The 17,300-nt window shown below is 31.1% G+C and overlaps 1 protein-coding gene across 4 annotated transcripts in view; it reads right to left on the reverse strand.

The window, feature by feature from the left end:
* LOC132920348 (complexin) overlaps positions 1-17,300 on the reverse strand; it is a 201,764-nt gene that overhangs the window by 15,312 nt on the left and 169,152 nt on the right. For all 4 annotated transcript variants that reach the window (XM_060982671.1, XM_060982670.1, XM_060982672.1 and 1 more), the window contains one exon: positions 12,237-12,400. In XM_060982671.1, coding sequence (XP_060838654.1) covers positions 12,237-12,400 — 164 coding nt within the window. The remainder of the gene's footprint in view (positions 1-12,236; positions 12,401-17,300) is intronic.

Genomic DNA, 17,300 nt, shown 5'->3' on the forward strand with positions numbered 1-17,300 from the left:
ACATTCCATATGAAAACTTTTGAGATTTAACACTTTTCTATAAGATTAAAAATGAATGCAATCCATGCCCCACTTCAAAACGAATCACTAGAAGTCACATTCGATCCTAACTAACCTAACGTAAATATGAGAACGATGACATTAGACTTAGGACAGCACTGGATGATAAACTCTAAATCAAAGTTTTTTTCGACCACGGGTATGCTGTCTTCTATGTCTTCTCATTTGTGAACTCAGCACCTATGACATTTAGTTACTTCAACGATTGTCATAAGAAATCATATAACAATATTAATACTATCAACGTCAACTTATACTGTCTGTGGCATGAATGAGTGGAGGTATTGTACAAATTAAAGATATAATTTGTCATCATTTTTAGCTAATTTAAAACAATAACATTATTATTTTTAATTATCATTTTAAATACAAAAGTAGTATTTTACTATTTTATTATTTTTATTAATACATATACTACATTTTTTTAATTTATCACAGTTAAATATACTAGTTTGAGTAAGCCATTAATACATTAATCATATTATATAAAATACAAAGTTGAAACAAAAATTTAGGTATTTAATTATTGTAGACTCGAATATATTTTTAATTTAAAGTACGTAACTCTTGAAACAATTAGTAACAACACTGATAAATAATAATAACTACGGTTTTAAATAATTTACAATTATTTGAACAAATTAATTTTCTAACACTTTACATCCGGACCCTTTACCATTTGATTATTATAATAATATGACCTTATTATGTATTTATATTAAGTATAGGTACGTATTATGTTCTGTAGTCCGTATTATGTATATAGATATATAGTTGAATGAGCCAATTATTTGACCCTGTCGTATGGAACGAGCACCGATAGTACTCCATTCTCGATTACATCATTATTATTATCATCTCGATTGAATTTACACATATATCATATATTATATAATACAATTTAATTTAGTTTGACGAATATGATATGATATAGAGAGGTATACGAGTTTTAAACGGTCCAATTTCCTGTGAAGACACAAAACTACTCCAACAGTGATATATATATCAAAATAGTGATGCCACCAAAAACATTCGCACGAGGGAAAACCTTTATTTTTTTTTCCACCCTCTTTCGTATCACCATCGTTGCCGTACCACCTGTCATAGCGCGAACAGATACGGCACACTGAGTATTTATTTTTGCTTTTTTCTTTTCCTTTTTTTTTCCTACTCGTTGTTGTTGATTGCGAATTTAATCTATCGCAAGGACTGAGGCGTGCAGAAACGGGAAATTGCGGTGTACTGCCAAATCGAATTGTGAACCCAACGAACCGCACCGGCGACGACGGTAGCGGTAGTGGCGGTGAAAGAGATTGCTACCAAGCGCTGACTGACGCACGTCATGCACTATACCGCAGCGGCCTCAGCACCACACCGCCAACGCAATCTCACCGTTTAACCTTTCGTACATAATATTATATTTCATTTTGAGATTTTTCCAAGGCATTGGTAATTACCCGAGTTAAAAAAAAAATTTTAGCTCTGAGTTACAATACGACGTTGTATGCAATAAGATGCAGAAGTTAAGAAAAGTATTTCAAGACGTATTCGTATTATATTATCTGTCTCCCGCGTGAATGTGGCAGAGCAACGAAAAATTGTCGAAGGTAATTCGATATCGAAAGCGTAAGAAAAAAACGCGTCCTGGGTCTTAATTGGTATTATAACTTTTCGTCTTGGAAACACGATATGCTAATATGGAAAAGTCATTTGGAAAATTGATCTTTAAAAGACCTCCGGGGAGCGGTACGGCGTGTTAATTCGCGTGAGTAGAGCAGAATTGACTTAACATAATTAGTCGCTGGTAATCGCGAGCGATTTTCGTCCGACCAAGGTCGCGCTTTCGTTTTGTGTTTAAATTCATAAACACGATTTTCAGGAGAGAATAGATTAGGTTAGGGCTTCTTTACTCACAGGTTTTGTCTTGAAATTTCATCGAGAGTAGTTTTTACCTATCGGAAAGTGTGGTGGTGTGTGCATACAATTCTACTGCAGTTAAAAACAGTGTAGACGATAATGTGAAGTAACGAACGAAAATCATCCGGGGCACGACGGAGGTAACGATGGGTCGGCCGTGTATAATACTATGTTTCTCGTTTTCTGAAGAAAAGTAAAACGGAAAACCTTTTAGGTAAATTAATCTGTCGGAATCGCGCTCGCGCGTGAGTAGGGGGACGGTCCCGGAGGAGATATCGGCATCAGTGGCGTTTTATCCAGCCGCTAAAAGCCCGAAATAGCGTGATAAATGGCACTGATAAATATAAAACGCTTTGTGGAAAGGCCGACGGTAACTATACACACACACATACACATGCCCACTCTACCCTCACGGTCTCCGAAACACTATTATAGTCCTTGCAAGTATAACACACACACATTTATATATATATATATATTAAATTATATGTGTTAGGTGCTTTTTCTTCTCGTTGTGTTATATGTATATGTTATATATATATATTGACTTCGCAGCCAGACCACAAGCGTAATCCGATATTTTTCTCGTTCGCGTTAGCGGCTTGGCACTGACGGTGTAGATGGATCGGCCATCGATAAACATTATACATATAGAGGGCGACACATCATCGGAGCTTTTATACAGTGGTATATATATATATACCTAATATAACTATATATAATAGTATACGAGGACGTTGTGAAAAATAACCACCGCCGCTAGTTGATCTGCCGATTGTGATTTTATTATTATTATTGTTGTTGTTTTATATGTGATTCCGCAGTGAAAGAAAACAAAATTTAAACGAATTGTACGAATCCAACTCGTGTACTCTTTTGCTTTGAGATTATCTGACATTTCTATTATTGTAATCGAATGACGACCGCTCTTTTATCTCACTCATCTCGTTCAATCTCTATAAAAATGCATTGTTGTCGTATTAAACATCTCGTATAGAAAAGCCACACGAAAACTTCAATAAAACATCATAACTTTACTCTTTAAAATACAATACAATACAATCGAGAAAACGTGTAGAAATTACTAAAAAAAACCCTTCTTTGTTCATTCCACATCAGTGGAAAATATGCCAGATAAGTTCTTACAAACAGTAACAATAATAAAAATAAAACAATCGATTATTTCTATTGAAACCATTACACAAACAATCATTTTTACAATTTGAAAGAATACGATTTTGAATTATTAAAACGGTATAACATGTTTATAGCTTTCAAATATTCTATGCAGAAAAAAAAATAGAAAATAAGTGCACCGAAGACTTATTTTCCGTGTTTCTATTTTATAGATACCTATAGAATGTACATAATAGCCCAAACATGCGATACATAAGATACGCAAGTATATACGACTGAGGTATACATTTTTAATCTTTGAACAACTTTTTTTTCAATGCTTACAATAGAAAACAAAAAATATTGGATGAAAAATAAGGGAGAGAAAAAAACGAACGTAAGGTTTTGGCATCGGATACGGTCTAGAAATTGCTTTGGTAACAAAGAACCCTCCACCCATCGCAACCTATAGCTATATCACAGATGTTATCTGGACTGAAAAATATGTAGGCCGTCGTTGTATATTATATGCGTATACCATTTAAGACGACTATATATTATATACAAAGGCGTAAACTACGGTGTAAACAATATAACAACGGGCCCAAGGCGTCGTGGCCAGTGGTGCCGCAGGCTTCGAAATTACGATAACACTTAGGAACCAAGGACCCTGGGTGTAATAATATTCGGATGGGGAGACGGTTATTTGACCGACGCAAACTTGCCGTACGGCTAATCGGGAATTATCATTTGTCGCTCGTTCTCTCTCTCTCTCTTTGTATATCCGGTCCAAAATGAAGTAAACGCGTGTGCAAACTCTAATTTCAATAACATTAAGTAATAATAACACCGATGATCCGTTTCCCAGCGGCCGTAAAGTAACAACTGCGTACATCCGACTGCATCAGTGACCGGTGTACCAACACGTGCATAATAAATAATAATATTATATTCTAAGGTCAAAATGAAAAACAAATTTGGCCAAATTGCTTTGATGAGATAATATTATGTACACACGTAATGTTTGTGATAGGTGTTTTTTTTTTTTAAATTTCATAGATACAATTGTTATTCATGTGCGCTAAAATATCCTTCGAGATCGTTGTTACCGCGGGGTTCACATCTATAACCCCGATTATTCGCGTGGCATATCGTATATATTTTTATTTGATTGCGGTCGAAGGCACACAAATTAACTTTTTGAAACTTTTATAAATCCATGAGTCGCATTTTTTCCGTACAATATATACAAATATTTAAAAATAGTGTTGTTACATGTAAAAACTTTTCAATTCGGAAATTCAGAGCAACGCCGTTGTCGTCATTTCCGTTGCCGGATAAACAGACGAGTAAATTTTTCGTGGAGTTGAACATATATATTATCATAATATAGAACATACGATATCATATGTACCACGACAGATGTTTGATGTCAGAGTGAACCGATATCATCGTCGGGTGAAGTGTGAATATGGTCGGTCGAGCGGTGGCGAGCGCAGTCAAACGGCTTTGTTTGTAAACAACGGTATCACGTAATTGGATTTTCCGTACCCCAGAGACATAATTCTTACCGGTGTATATCTGGGACTGGACATTTTTGAAACGGCTAGACTTTATCAATTATTATGTATTAATATTAATAATATATTATATTGTCTGAAAATCAACTCCATTTGTGCCGGTCCCAAAAACAACGTCATTCTCATTCGTCCACTTCGATCGTTTTCGTACACAGATATCTATATTATTTACAGTTATTATCAGTATTGTTACTGATTTATAATAAGCTAACCTAAATGTACATTGTATATTACATTGGTAGTCAACCATCAAACGCCTTTGTGCGCGCACTGGGAATTCTGTATGTGTATATCATATAATAAAGGAACATTTTTTCATCCTTTTAGTGGCGGTGTGACAGGCGAGTAAGTTTGTAGTAGTGACTTCTATACTACACGTACGCAAAATATAAGTACGCCTTAGCCGGCCGGTCTCCGGAAACGGGACGTCGTAAGTCTCGGAGGACGTCTCCGTGGCCGTCATTCGATTCCCAATGCGTCGCGTCGAATCTCCAGCGGAAAGTCTACCACATATTATATTATTGTGTACGAGTCATATCATATCGGAAACCATCATTCTGTCTTTCGATGTATTTCGCGATCCGCACAATACAATAATGTTTGTATTTGTTTTTACATTGGGTTCTTTTCCTCCGACCGTCGCTGAAAAATATTATTGCAATCCGATTAATAAACAGATATAGCGGAGGAAAACATTAGACGACACCGATGATATAACCTCTCTCGAATACGGTACGTCGCCGTTGATTATGGAATTCGGGTCAACGAGTTATAATACACTGTTATCGCATCGACGTAATCTTGTATCCAACTGACGTTTCCCAAGTGGCAAGATCGGGGTTCGGAGCGAAGAAGACAAATTTATGATGATTCAACACTACGAGCAAAACCGTATTATCATAATCGGACTATAAACATTAAGAATTTATAGTACTATATTAATATACGTATTATTATATGATTATTATTATTATACGTGCGTTGAAATTATTATTATAATAATAGTAGTTTATTGCATAGTATATGAAATGCACATAATATAAACAGATAATATTGCACGTGAAAATATTTATACACATATAGCGTAATATAAATAGTATATTGTTGCAATAAAAATATTTGTTTACGATAATATGGCTGTAATGATATTATGCCACCATATATCGGTATATCGTTCAAATAGTAAGTGAACCACAACGCAACATATATGTATATAATAATATATCTAACTAAAATAACTGTAATTTTATAGTTTATGGTTTTAAAATATTAAACTGAGATAGACGTTTAAAAGACACTTTAAACGAGTACATACATGGTTGAAAAATGTAAATTTATATTTTTAGTATGGAAAAAAGCAATGGAGGTTAATACGTATTTTAAGGTAGGTATAATAACAAAATCATTTATTTTTATGTTCACGGAAAAAAATATGTTCAAAACTAAAATTCATAATTTAACAATATTAAATGAAATGGAAAGAACGGATACTCTCATTAAATTAAATTCATGTATATTTATATAGGTATATATAATTCGAAACGTTCAAAGTTTTAATTTAAAATATAGAAACTTTATTTCGCTCGGGAAACGCACGAACTATGGACAGAATTGTTTATGCGAATTTACATTAAACAATTACTCTGAGAACGAATACGAAGTAATTTGTTTAATTATCCGAGTCGATAGTCGATTAGGTGTACATTTTTCATTTTAGGTTGGTTTAACTCTTACGAAAAACGATTTTGTAGAGCTGTGCGTTTTTTCCCTCAGAAGCGTATAAATTTAAAACAAAAATAAAAACCACGAGAGAATCGCAATAAAGATAACAATAAAAAATGTATATATTATTATTGTGCTTTCTATATATAATGTATCGACACTCCGTAAGTATAACAATACTTATACATTTAATTGCATTATACACATATATATATATATATATATAAATATGTAAATGTAGGATTTTGGCATTATATTATTCCAAGTTGCTCGCCAAAAGTAGACTGGTGTTTTCGCGTGCATTGGCATCCGGCCATATTGTTATAGACGCGTATATCCAATGCGGTGCGCGGCCGTTCCGAGTCACTGACGTGATATCATAATAAATATCAGATCCGGGAGGGAGTTTGACTAAATGTTAGGGATGGTTTTTGGCGGTTTCTATGGGCTATATCGGCTAGCGGTGAAATCACGTATTTGTTACCACAAATATAATATAGTAGAAGTTTATTCATGTTATAATATGCACGTATTACACCCGATCTATATCAACGACAAAATGCTCTAATTATCGCACTCAAAGCTCAAAATACGAACCGTTAAAACACTGCTGGCATATTTTACGGACCACTAAACCATTTAACCACACCCATATAAACTAACAAAAGCGACCAATGTCGGACATCATTGTTGTTGATATATCAAATAGGTAGGAAATGCGTCAAATCGGATGTGTTTTGATCAGCATACAGTTTACTGTTTTCGTGGACATCGAGATTGGGTTATGTCAGTGGGTCATCGGTGTACTATAAATGCGTTCGATTATATGTATTTATAATTGTTATCTCCCTATAATGATATAATTGTAATATTTATTTAGAATAAAATATAATACTATTATTGTAAATATTAATATAAACGGTATTAATTACTGTTTAGAAACACAACAATTAAATTACTGATTAATGTAGTTTTTAAAGGGGTTCTTTCGTATTAAGATGAGTATTTAAAAAAAAAATGTTATCACCTGCCCTACCAGTCTACTTTGATCGAGCTTTAGAGTGCAACCGGGTTAAGTGATGTGCATAATATTTTTATAAATATATATATGAGACAATGAAAATGCACGTGCCTGTTATTTTTCGCCTACACGGTCCAGTTGACACGCACATATTACAAAATACAATATTATACAGTCAATGGATATGTAGGTACAAACTTGTGTACGGAAATACACCTTTATATTATTGTTATATATGATTATATAATGTACGGTATAATAATAAATAATAACGCCAGAGCTCCTAAAATATACATAGCTTTGCAAATTTCGGAAACCAACGACGACGAGGACTTGCGCGTGCATGCATCATCAAGTTGTGTTCGGTTTGTGTACATGTGTAGTGTTTGTTTGTGTACATAGGATGGTACAATCGAGCTCACCAAAAGTTGCTATCTCGTTTACGTATCCCGCGAGGCCGTACACGAGCTGACCCTCGTTTATCATAACTATTTATTATTATTACTATTATTACTATTACTATTATTATTATTACTGCATGTATAATATGTGATATTATTAGGCTTCGTACTGACGCGTTTAAACAGATTGCAGCCACCTCGACGGGGCGCACAACGATCCTCTCGTAAGCAATTACTTTCGTGCGTGCGCGTAGTCTACATATACATATATATAAATGACATCACGTGTATATAATATATAGTCATATAAGTTAAACAACACGTATCAAAACCATATTTGGCAAATAATACTTCATCACCGTCAACACATTACTCTATAAATACCACATCCAATACTAAAAATCAATATTCTTATTTTATTAATGCATTTTTAAATAATTTAAAAATAAAATGTTTATTAAATACAACAGCTTTACCTACCTGTAATTGTAGGATGATAAAGTTTATACATTTATAAAATATTATGAGCCAATAATAACATACTAACATATAACTTTTGTTTATAATATGTAATAATTGAATTCTATACGTAGTGTGGTGACTAGTGTCAGGGTTAATACAATTATGTGATTACTGACCATCGAAGCCATGTATGTGGTAGATAGCTAAGACTGATGGGAATAGTAGTTGTTATAATAGGTTCTTGTTCTGCGAATTGCAATAGTCGCTATGAATCTTTGATATTAACATAAACTTAACTATTGTCATAAGGTTTCTTAGTTCCATTGTTTTTAATATAAAACACAAAAGTCACAACAACATCTAACAAAATAATTTATACTATGTTATAATAATTAAAAATTATTGTTTTTCGAAAAAAATATAACTTTTAAAAATGTTCTGTATATTTCAAATGACAACCACCATATAATAGTTTAGCTGATATTTATTTAGATGAGAAATTTGTATTTAAGCAATCTATAACTAGATTCTATATTTTATTATATAATATAACGGTAAATTTAAACAATATTAAAAACTGGTATATAATATTATATTTTCATTCAACGATATATCAAGTATTAAAAATAAATTAACACCGGATCATATCTATAAAGTACATGTCCGTTTAGAATACAAATTTTTTACTTTACGCCAATCAAGATGATTCCAAGTAACCTGATACTTTCTTAGGTTACCTTATTCAAATTTAAGGTGTTAATATTAACTTCACATTAAATAATAATTACCTAACAAAAACTATTGTGATGAAATAACGAATTTTAAAATATAAATATGATAAAGAAAATATTCAACGGTAATAATACACAATAATTAAGTTTAACTTGAAAACAAATTACAATAAATTAGTATAACAATTTTATATTATTTATATTATGTATACAATCAAAAAAACTTAATCCACCATGAGTAAAAGTAATACTATTAAAATACTATATTAATTAATTTCAATTTTAATTATATTTATCAAATCGAAAAAAGCAAAGAAATAATTAAAAATATAATTCAGCTAAAATCAATTAAGTGAACAAATTAAAATTATAGCAGAACGACGTTGTACGTTAAATGACAAAATAATAATGTATTAAATACCTAACATATTTTTCGTAAAAGTTCAGTGAAATAATTACAGCGTGCAAAGGAATTTATTAAAATTTTAAATGGCTTTAATGTTTGTAAAAATTAATTTAAATGAAAATAGGGACATAAATCATTCGGTTGTATGATTATGCATACCACCGATTTGTTATTGAATTTTCGTTCAAAGAATTATTATAATAGTTTAAAAAGCAGTATACTTTACAGTTTTAACTTATTATAAAAAAGTTAAAAGAAAAAATTCGAAGTTAAATTCTATATATCTACTTTTCAAAGTGCACAAGTTTATCTTCGCCAAATGTTCGATGTGTACAATTTTGGGATAAGACCAGAGGGGGATAATTATGGAAAGAACGTCTACGAAAATTGTGGTGAATAATACAGCATCATAATATTTTATGAGAAGGAGAATGGCCGACGCAGTTATATATAACTTAAAAAAAAAAATGCCAGGGGATAAAAAGTTTCCTTTTGCACCGCGTGCACCTATTGTTGTGGACAATAATGCCGATAGCCAGCAGGCTGCTGAATAAACTACGTTATTATACACTAAACGCACAACACAATAATCTAAGGAGCTATATACAAGTAATGTGACAATTTTGCACAGCGAAGACACTCGTTTTCGAGACGAAATATTATCATTGTTATCATTATAATTAGCAATTATAACGTTTAATTCACAACGTCACTAAGGAATATTACATTAGACTCGAGATACCATATTACATTGTTATCGTTACACCACTCCAAAGCGAAAAGTAGGAAAGGAATATATCAAAAAATAAATTTAATTCCTGAACAGTTGAGACCAAAGTATCTTATGGTAAAGAGTATAAAGATTTATATGAATCGTACGTCGTTACATACCTAATATTGTGTGTGTTTATAGATATACTACTTTAGTATAAATAATATTCTACTACACAATTAAAAGCCTACAAAATACTAATAATGCTAACAAATAAAAATATTTTATATGCATTTTTCTGAATAAAAACTGCATATTTAATAGGTGTAAACATTTAAAAAAAGAAAATGTTAGATATATTGAACTTTTTCATAAACCTTGCTCTATGACAATCACATACATTTTAAGTTTGATAATGTAGATACTTATTACATAACACAGTGTTTGTTTGATATTAATTTAGAAGTTATAATAATTTGTTTAAATATTGTTAAAGCATAGGTCTTAAATAATATTTAATTATACTGAATTAACTTAACAATAGTTTACATACTTAAATCATAATCATATTTAGAATCAAATGTTAGTTTTAATAATGATCACATAGATACAGTTTTAAGAAAATTGATTACTTTTTACTGTATTTATTATTTTTGATTATTACAATAGTATTTTCTACTAAATATTTTTAAATTTCTATTTATTATCCTAATAATATTTTTGTACATATTTTGTTATGTTTTTCACATTTATTTCATTATTTTATACACAATTAATGTATGGTTAAGGTTTGTAATGTTTTTGCTATACAATTCCTGGCCCTAATTATAACAATAGTTGTATTATCTTACATATAGATATTATGTGAGTAAGTGTAACCCTAGTAATGGTGACGGTCGTAAAAATCACAAAATGTGATGCGACAATCAGTGAACTTTAGTGCACGACAAACTCAATTAAAACTTTGGAGAGTAATAGTTTCGTCGTATATTATTGTATAACGTACAATATATAAATAAATATATATATATAATATAAAAGTATAAGTATAACGTAATTGGTGCGTTGGAATGGTATAGAGATAAAACCAAGTTATTCAAATCGTCGGGACAATAAAAGCTCGTTGTGGATTATAATTAGTTTTTTCCCTTTCCTCAAACCCAAACCTCTAAATCACGAAACGATAAAAAAAAAAGTTTAAACATATTATATTTATATTTAAGGACGTCGAGACGTGAAGTCTGTTTTTTTGTTTTCAGAGATAAATTCGCACAAAAAAATGAACGGCTTAAAAAACTAGCATGTAAAGTGAGTGTTTTTTTTTCAACTCAGTGGAAGTTTATTAGGTGTGACACAAATAAAAAAAAATGTTCGTTGAACTTGACGTTTGAGATAAAATCATTAATAATTATTATTCAGATTCCAACAACTGTAATAGGCTCATAACAGAATTGGTGGATAAGATTATATTTTATGTGACAATCTGTATAATGTGAAAAAATATAACAATCACCAAATTATAATGTAAGCGCAATATTGTTAGACGTGCTTAAAAGTTTAAACGAATATATTTTGCATCTTTAGTAATTTCCATAAGTTTTATGTCAAACTATTTTATTGAGTATCGAAGAATAATATCAGACGTAGCACTCTTTCGACATGATAGTTAAACTAAATCGAGTGTTATAATATTTTATATACAAAGGACGCTGTACGATACCGAAATGAACAATTTCAATTGTATTTTATTTATTTTTCACGTTTTCTGAGACAATTATGTGCGAGTAATGCACACGCGCGTTGATTATGTTAACTGAGATTGGGCTTTATTTCGGTAATTGTCATCATTGTCATTGTAATTATTACTATTATTATCTTATTATCTGAATGGTACAGAGAACAAAAAAGGGATGGGGGGAAACCTACTTACTGCTGTCAAATCTTCTAAGTTTCGTTCAACCGACATAGCGGCGACGGTAGCGCTACAACCAGGCCGCCGTAGGTCAAAGGATAATTTTATTGCAGTATCACTCTCCGGCGCCCCGCGACCCACCCAACTTAATATAATTTTATATATATATAGAGATGGTTTAACGTCATTATTTTACCTTATCTCGGATTTCTTGTCTCATTTTCTCCCGTTCTTCCTCCATCTTGCGGTGTTTCTCTTTGCGTCTTTCCTCGGCCTCCCTGATTGCCTCCAATCGTTCCCTCTCCGCTTCTGCGTTTTTTTCTTTGTCCTCGGCCGATTCACCGCCATCGCCCACTGCTCCTGCAAAAGAAAAAAAAAAGAAAAATATAAATAGGTTTCCCGGATGTTCGCTAAAAAAATAAATATATACCTAATAACAATATTATTACCATAACGCGCGATCGGCGACGTCAAGAAATATAATAAGACGTGCAATACATTTTATTGTATACGATTATTTAATTATTTTTTTTTCTTTCCGACGAAAACATAATCAAGTTAAGAATGAATCGTTCAATATATTATTATAAACTATGCGATTTCAAACCCAGCTGCATGGCCACAAATAATGTTACCAACTTATTCACAAATTCTTAAATTGCCGACGGTGACTATTGTTTCAAACTACCATCGTTACGGATATATTGTTAATGAATATAAGTTTATGAGAGCGGCTAATAATCAATTTATTTTTTTTTTTTTTTAATTACTTTATACAAAACATAATACTTTAAGCCTTCGATTCCGATTAATTGCAGGCGTATATATAAAATACATAATGAAACAAACGAACCAGATGAATTTGATTAATTTACTATAATGTTTTGATAAAGTTTTATGCCAGCGACGTGTACAATATTTTAATTAGTAACTTCAATTCAAAGGCTAGAGTTTATTTATTTTTTATCTAGATATATAAGGCACTTTTAATTTATTTTAAATATATACAAACAATCAAGTTTACATAATATTATGTCATATTATATTATGCTACAAAATCCACTGAGAAAAAAATTATTAAAATGTTTGTTATTATTTTATTCAAATCTCTTATACCACAAACAACTTTTTTAGATCCAAAAAACGGAATCTTGTTCAAGAAGTAAAAAAACTTAATTTAGAATTTTAATATTTATACAATTAATTACAACTTGAAAAAAAAAAACACGAAAACGAAAAACAAACAACCGATTTTATCGTATTTTATAATCAAACACTTAATTCCAAAACAATAACCTATTTGGACACACTCAATTCACGTACCTCGTAAGTAAGATGTATTTTTTAAATGGATTTTGATTTATTTTCGATAGTTTAATAATTTGATGAAACGGCGTTTTAGATAGGTTATTTTGCTACACTACTGTCGTACGAGCGTTTTTTCCGTTATGTTATCTACAGTTGTAATCAGGTAAGAACTTACATTGTTTTTATTAAAAACATTAATAACATGTTAATATTACAACTGTGAACAAGTTTGTGAACTAATATTTAGTGGATATTATTATTCGTAATTCTATAACGACTGAATTCAATTTGACCATCAGCCTAGCCTTACGCATACCGGTATTATATATGATCGAACGAATGCTATACAACTGAACCTTAGGTATAATACTTATATATAATTAAATCGATTAAACACCTAAACGGGTTTAAAGCCACCGCAGTACTCGCTGTTCAAATGTTTTCTGCAAGTGAACGCGTAAAGTTTATTATTTGATTGATATCAAGAAACGACTACGTCAGCACGTTTCTGTATTTACGGAATTCAATTTGCGGTTACGTAATTCGACTGAATTGTTTTAGTGTATGAACGGTGGTGGTATTGTTGTCATGGAGTGCACCACATGTGTATACATTTTATCAAAATTAGCGCTCATACCCTAAAACCATAATAATTCATGATTGGTTTTGAGCTTCTGGGATTTATAATAATGATTTTGTATTACGATTCTGTTCAGGATTAAATTTAATACACATGGTTGTGTACAAATATGTAACTCATATAATATAATATTATGTGCATTAAAAGAGGAAAATATGACGTACTCAGATAGAAATTTCTATCTTTGTAAGGCATATATATATATATATATTTTAATTTTACCACAAACGTATATCTTCTTGACGAATGGACAAATAATATGCCGGTTAAAACTTAATCAACCGAATCTTAATTATTGTCATCAAAACAAACAAAACATTTAGATGGTTTTATTCGATTCTTCTAGATCATTGTTCGGCAACCGGCGTATTTTTTTCATTAAGAATATAATATTTTTATTTTTGTATGGCCCGTGAACTCTTTTTAATATGTGAATGTGGCCATGCGACGATCAATTATATAATAATATACTATACTGTTACAATTTTCCAACGTAAAAATTCTAATTGTTGATTAATAGATTTCATTTTCGATGTATATCAAATTACAATATAGATTATAGATACTCACAAACAATTAACATTTTGCACGGAAAGTTCACCTAAACACGTACACAGTGGAGTGTGTTATTCAAATACGAAAAAATAATATTATACTAAAACATAAATCTCAGTTAAATTAGCATGGTTCTACTCGTCTAGTTTAAAGCCGTACGCATTTTTCTCGTACATGGGTCGTTGAGATAAGTTGTATAAATACTAATCCTCGTAGGTCTTAGGATTTTTTTTTTCGTAAAAATTTCAATCATATGATTATAATTGCGACCACAAGACTTACTTAAATCCTCTCTGATAACAATACGAATTACAGAAAAATTCCGAGAAATTACTAGTGCTTAGTTTGTTTGTGTATTCAAGAAGTCTTCTTTCTAATTCCTCCGTATCACAATAATAAAGCACACATGCGGTGAATCTAAATAAACTATCTTTTTTTACTTAGTTCTATGTTGCATATTTTTTCAAAGCTTAACGGGTTTGTGGATCCAATGATTTATTTAATCAGATTGCCCAAAGATTATTTTTAAGTCCATCAACGATCTTACAAAAAAAAAAAAATAATAATAATAATAATAAAATAGAAAATACCGCGTATATTATACGCAGTTACGTTATTTAGATATTCTACGAGTGGATATTTTATTGGATCAATAATGTATAGGCTAATATAAATACATTGGTTTCAGAAACTTAAATCTACGAATAAAACCACATCGGTCCATTTTATTGTAGTTATATTATACTAAAATTATTCCGACGAATTTTAATATGGATAATCGAATTTGTCTATAGGGATTGATAAGATAGAGATCAACTAATCTCCATTTCCTACGGTTTGTATGTAAGGTTTTTATTAGTGTTGGTGAACCCTATAACTGTTGTCGTAGTTTCAAATCTCACTTGGCACGGGCGTGTACAAATCAGTGTCGGAAATATTTCGAGTCGGTTTGAAGTTACTTCCGGTGCTCAGCAACGAGGTAATTTATCTAAGGCTTATGTTTATATTACTCAACAGCAATATTGGGTCTGTTATTCAACTTTGCAATTATTTACTTTTCACGGACGACCTTATAAATTATACGCAGAAATTTAAGCTATATATAATATAATATAATGACGGTTTAATTTAATGCAATCCGATTTAGATACGATTTGAAGCAAACAATTTTCAGTACTTAATATATATATATATATCAGTTTCGTATAATTAAATATACAAATTGCTTTTAATCGTTTAAGATCTGTTCCTAATAGTTTTAATTTTAATTTTAATACCATGCATAGAATACAAGACAAGTATAATATAAGTAAGAAAATTATGAGAATACCAATAAATGAATTACGTAATTATTATAAACAGACAATTTGTTTTTTATTCAAAATTTTTTAGTTATCATTAAATTTAAATAATTATAAGCCATACAGAATAAGGATATAAAATTAATTTTGGAAATTATAATTGACCAACTATGTCACAATTGTGAGGTTTTTTGTTGTTTTACTATTTAGTTTTTAAATTTACCTTTTTTTTTGGAAAAAATGATCATTTGACTAATGCTGAACACGAGACAAGTATAAAATATTTAGACCGATGGGTGTTATACGATGATGCAGAGAAGGAGTAAGAAAAACACTATAAATGTATTTGTCCGTACGAGTAAAAACATCATTAACAACAACAACAACAAAGTTTCTTCGATATGGCGTATGTATATGGCGTCGTAGAGGAGGTCAACGAAAATAACTGATCGTTTTGAGGTTTTGACATAAATTTTAATGAAGCCACAAGGTTCGAGCACATTCATTATCGGGATTTGTGATAGGGGTGGGACAGGATTCAGCAAGGACGGGTGGATTCTGGGCGGTCGGAAGACTTTGTTATTTGCACAAGGATAGAAAACCGGATGAGTAATCTGAACGATATATTTTGCGTGGTACCGACGTGACGCACACTTTTGGCGTGACGATGAGGTGCGTTGACGGTGATGGTTGGGAGGCAACAACGGTAGCGGTACTGCTGCTGTCAAATTAAAAACCGTACGGTAAAGCTAAATTTCCATGCATCCGTCCACGTCACCGACGAGTCTCGGGCGAAGTGCCACTGTTGTCGGATTTGAATGTTTACGAATCATTTTTCCATCGCCTGGGTCTGATTATTTGTGAACACGAATATAACATACATTATAATACCAACATGACCTTTTTTGAAACAGCCGTTCGAATATATTATTATCATGTGATGAACTAAAGGTGAACTATAATATTATAATACTTCTTTTACGGTAATCAGAAATAATTTTCAAAATGACTTTTAGATGTACTTTACTAACATTGTTAACGGTGTAGCTATAACCGTTAAACAAATCTTAAATTTGTAATATAATAATATTTTGCATTTTTTTCCTGCACGAATATTATTTAGATTAAATGTATAAATTATAATTTAATCGTTAAAAAAAGTAAACCTTTGTTTTAAGGAGGGGTTGATGCAATATGATTTGCTGATTGTTAATAAAATTTTTCCTAAAGGCTATTTGAAGATATATTTTAATATTTTAATATTCAATTATCTAACCTAACTTTATGATTTGATAAGATTCGCCAAAGAAAGGAAAAAACCTATTACTTCTATTTCTATTCTCAATAAAAACGATTTTCAGAAAAGATTAATAGAAAACGGGTTTTCCTGATCAGTGGGTAGTGTTCAAACGACAATATCCCGTTTTATGGACCGGAAATGAATTCGTTAACAGAC

This window comes from Rhopalosiphum padi, chromosome 2 (assembly GCF_020882245.1).
Source record: "Rhopalosiphum padi isolate XX-2018 chromosome 2, ASM2088224v1, whole genome shotgun sequence".
NCBI classification, from domain to species: Eukaryota; Metazoa; Arthropoda; class Insecta; order Hemiptera; family Aphididae; genus Rhopalosiphum; species Rhopalosiphum padi.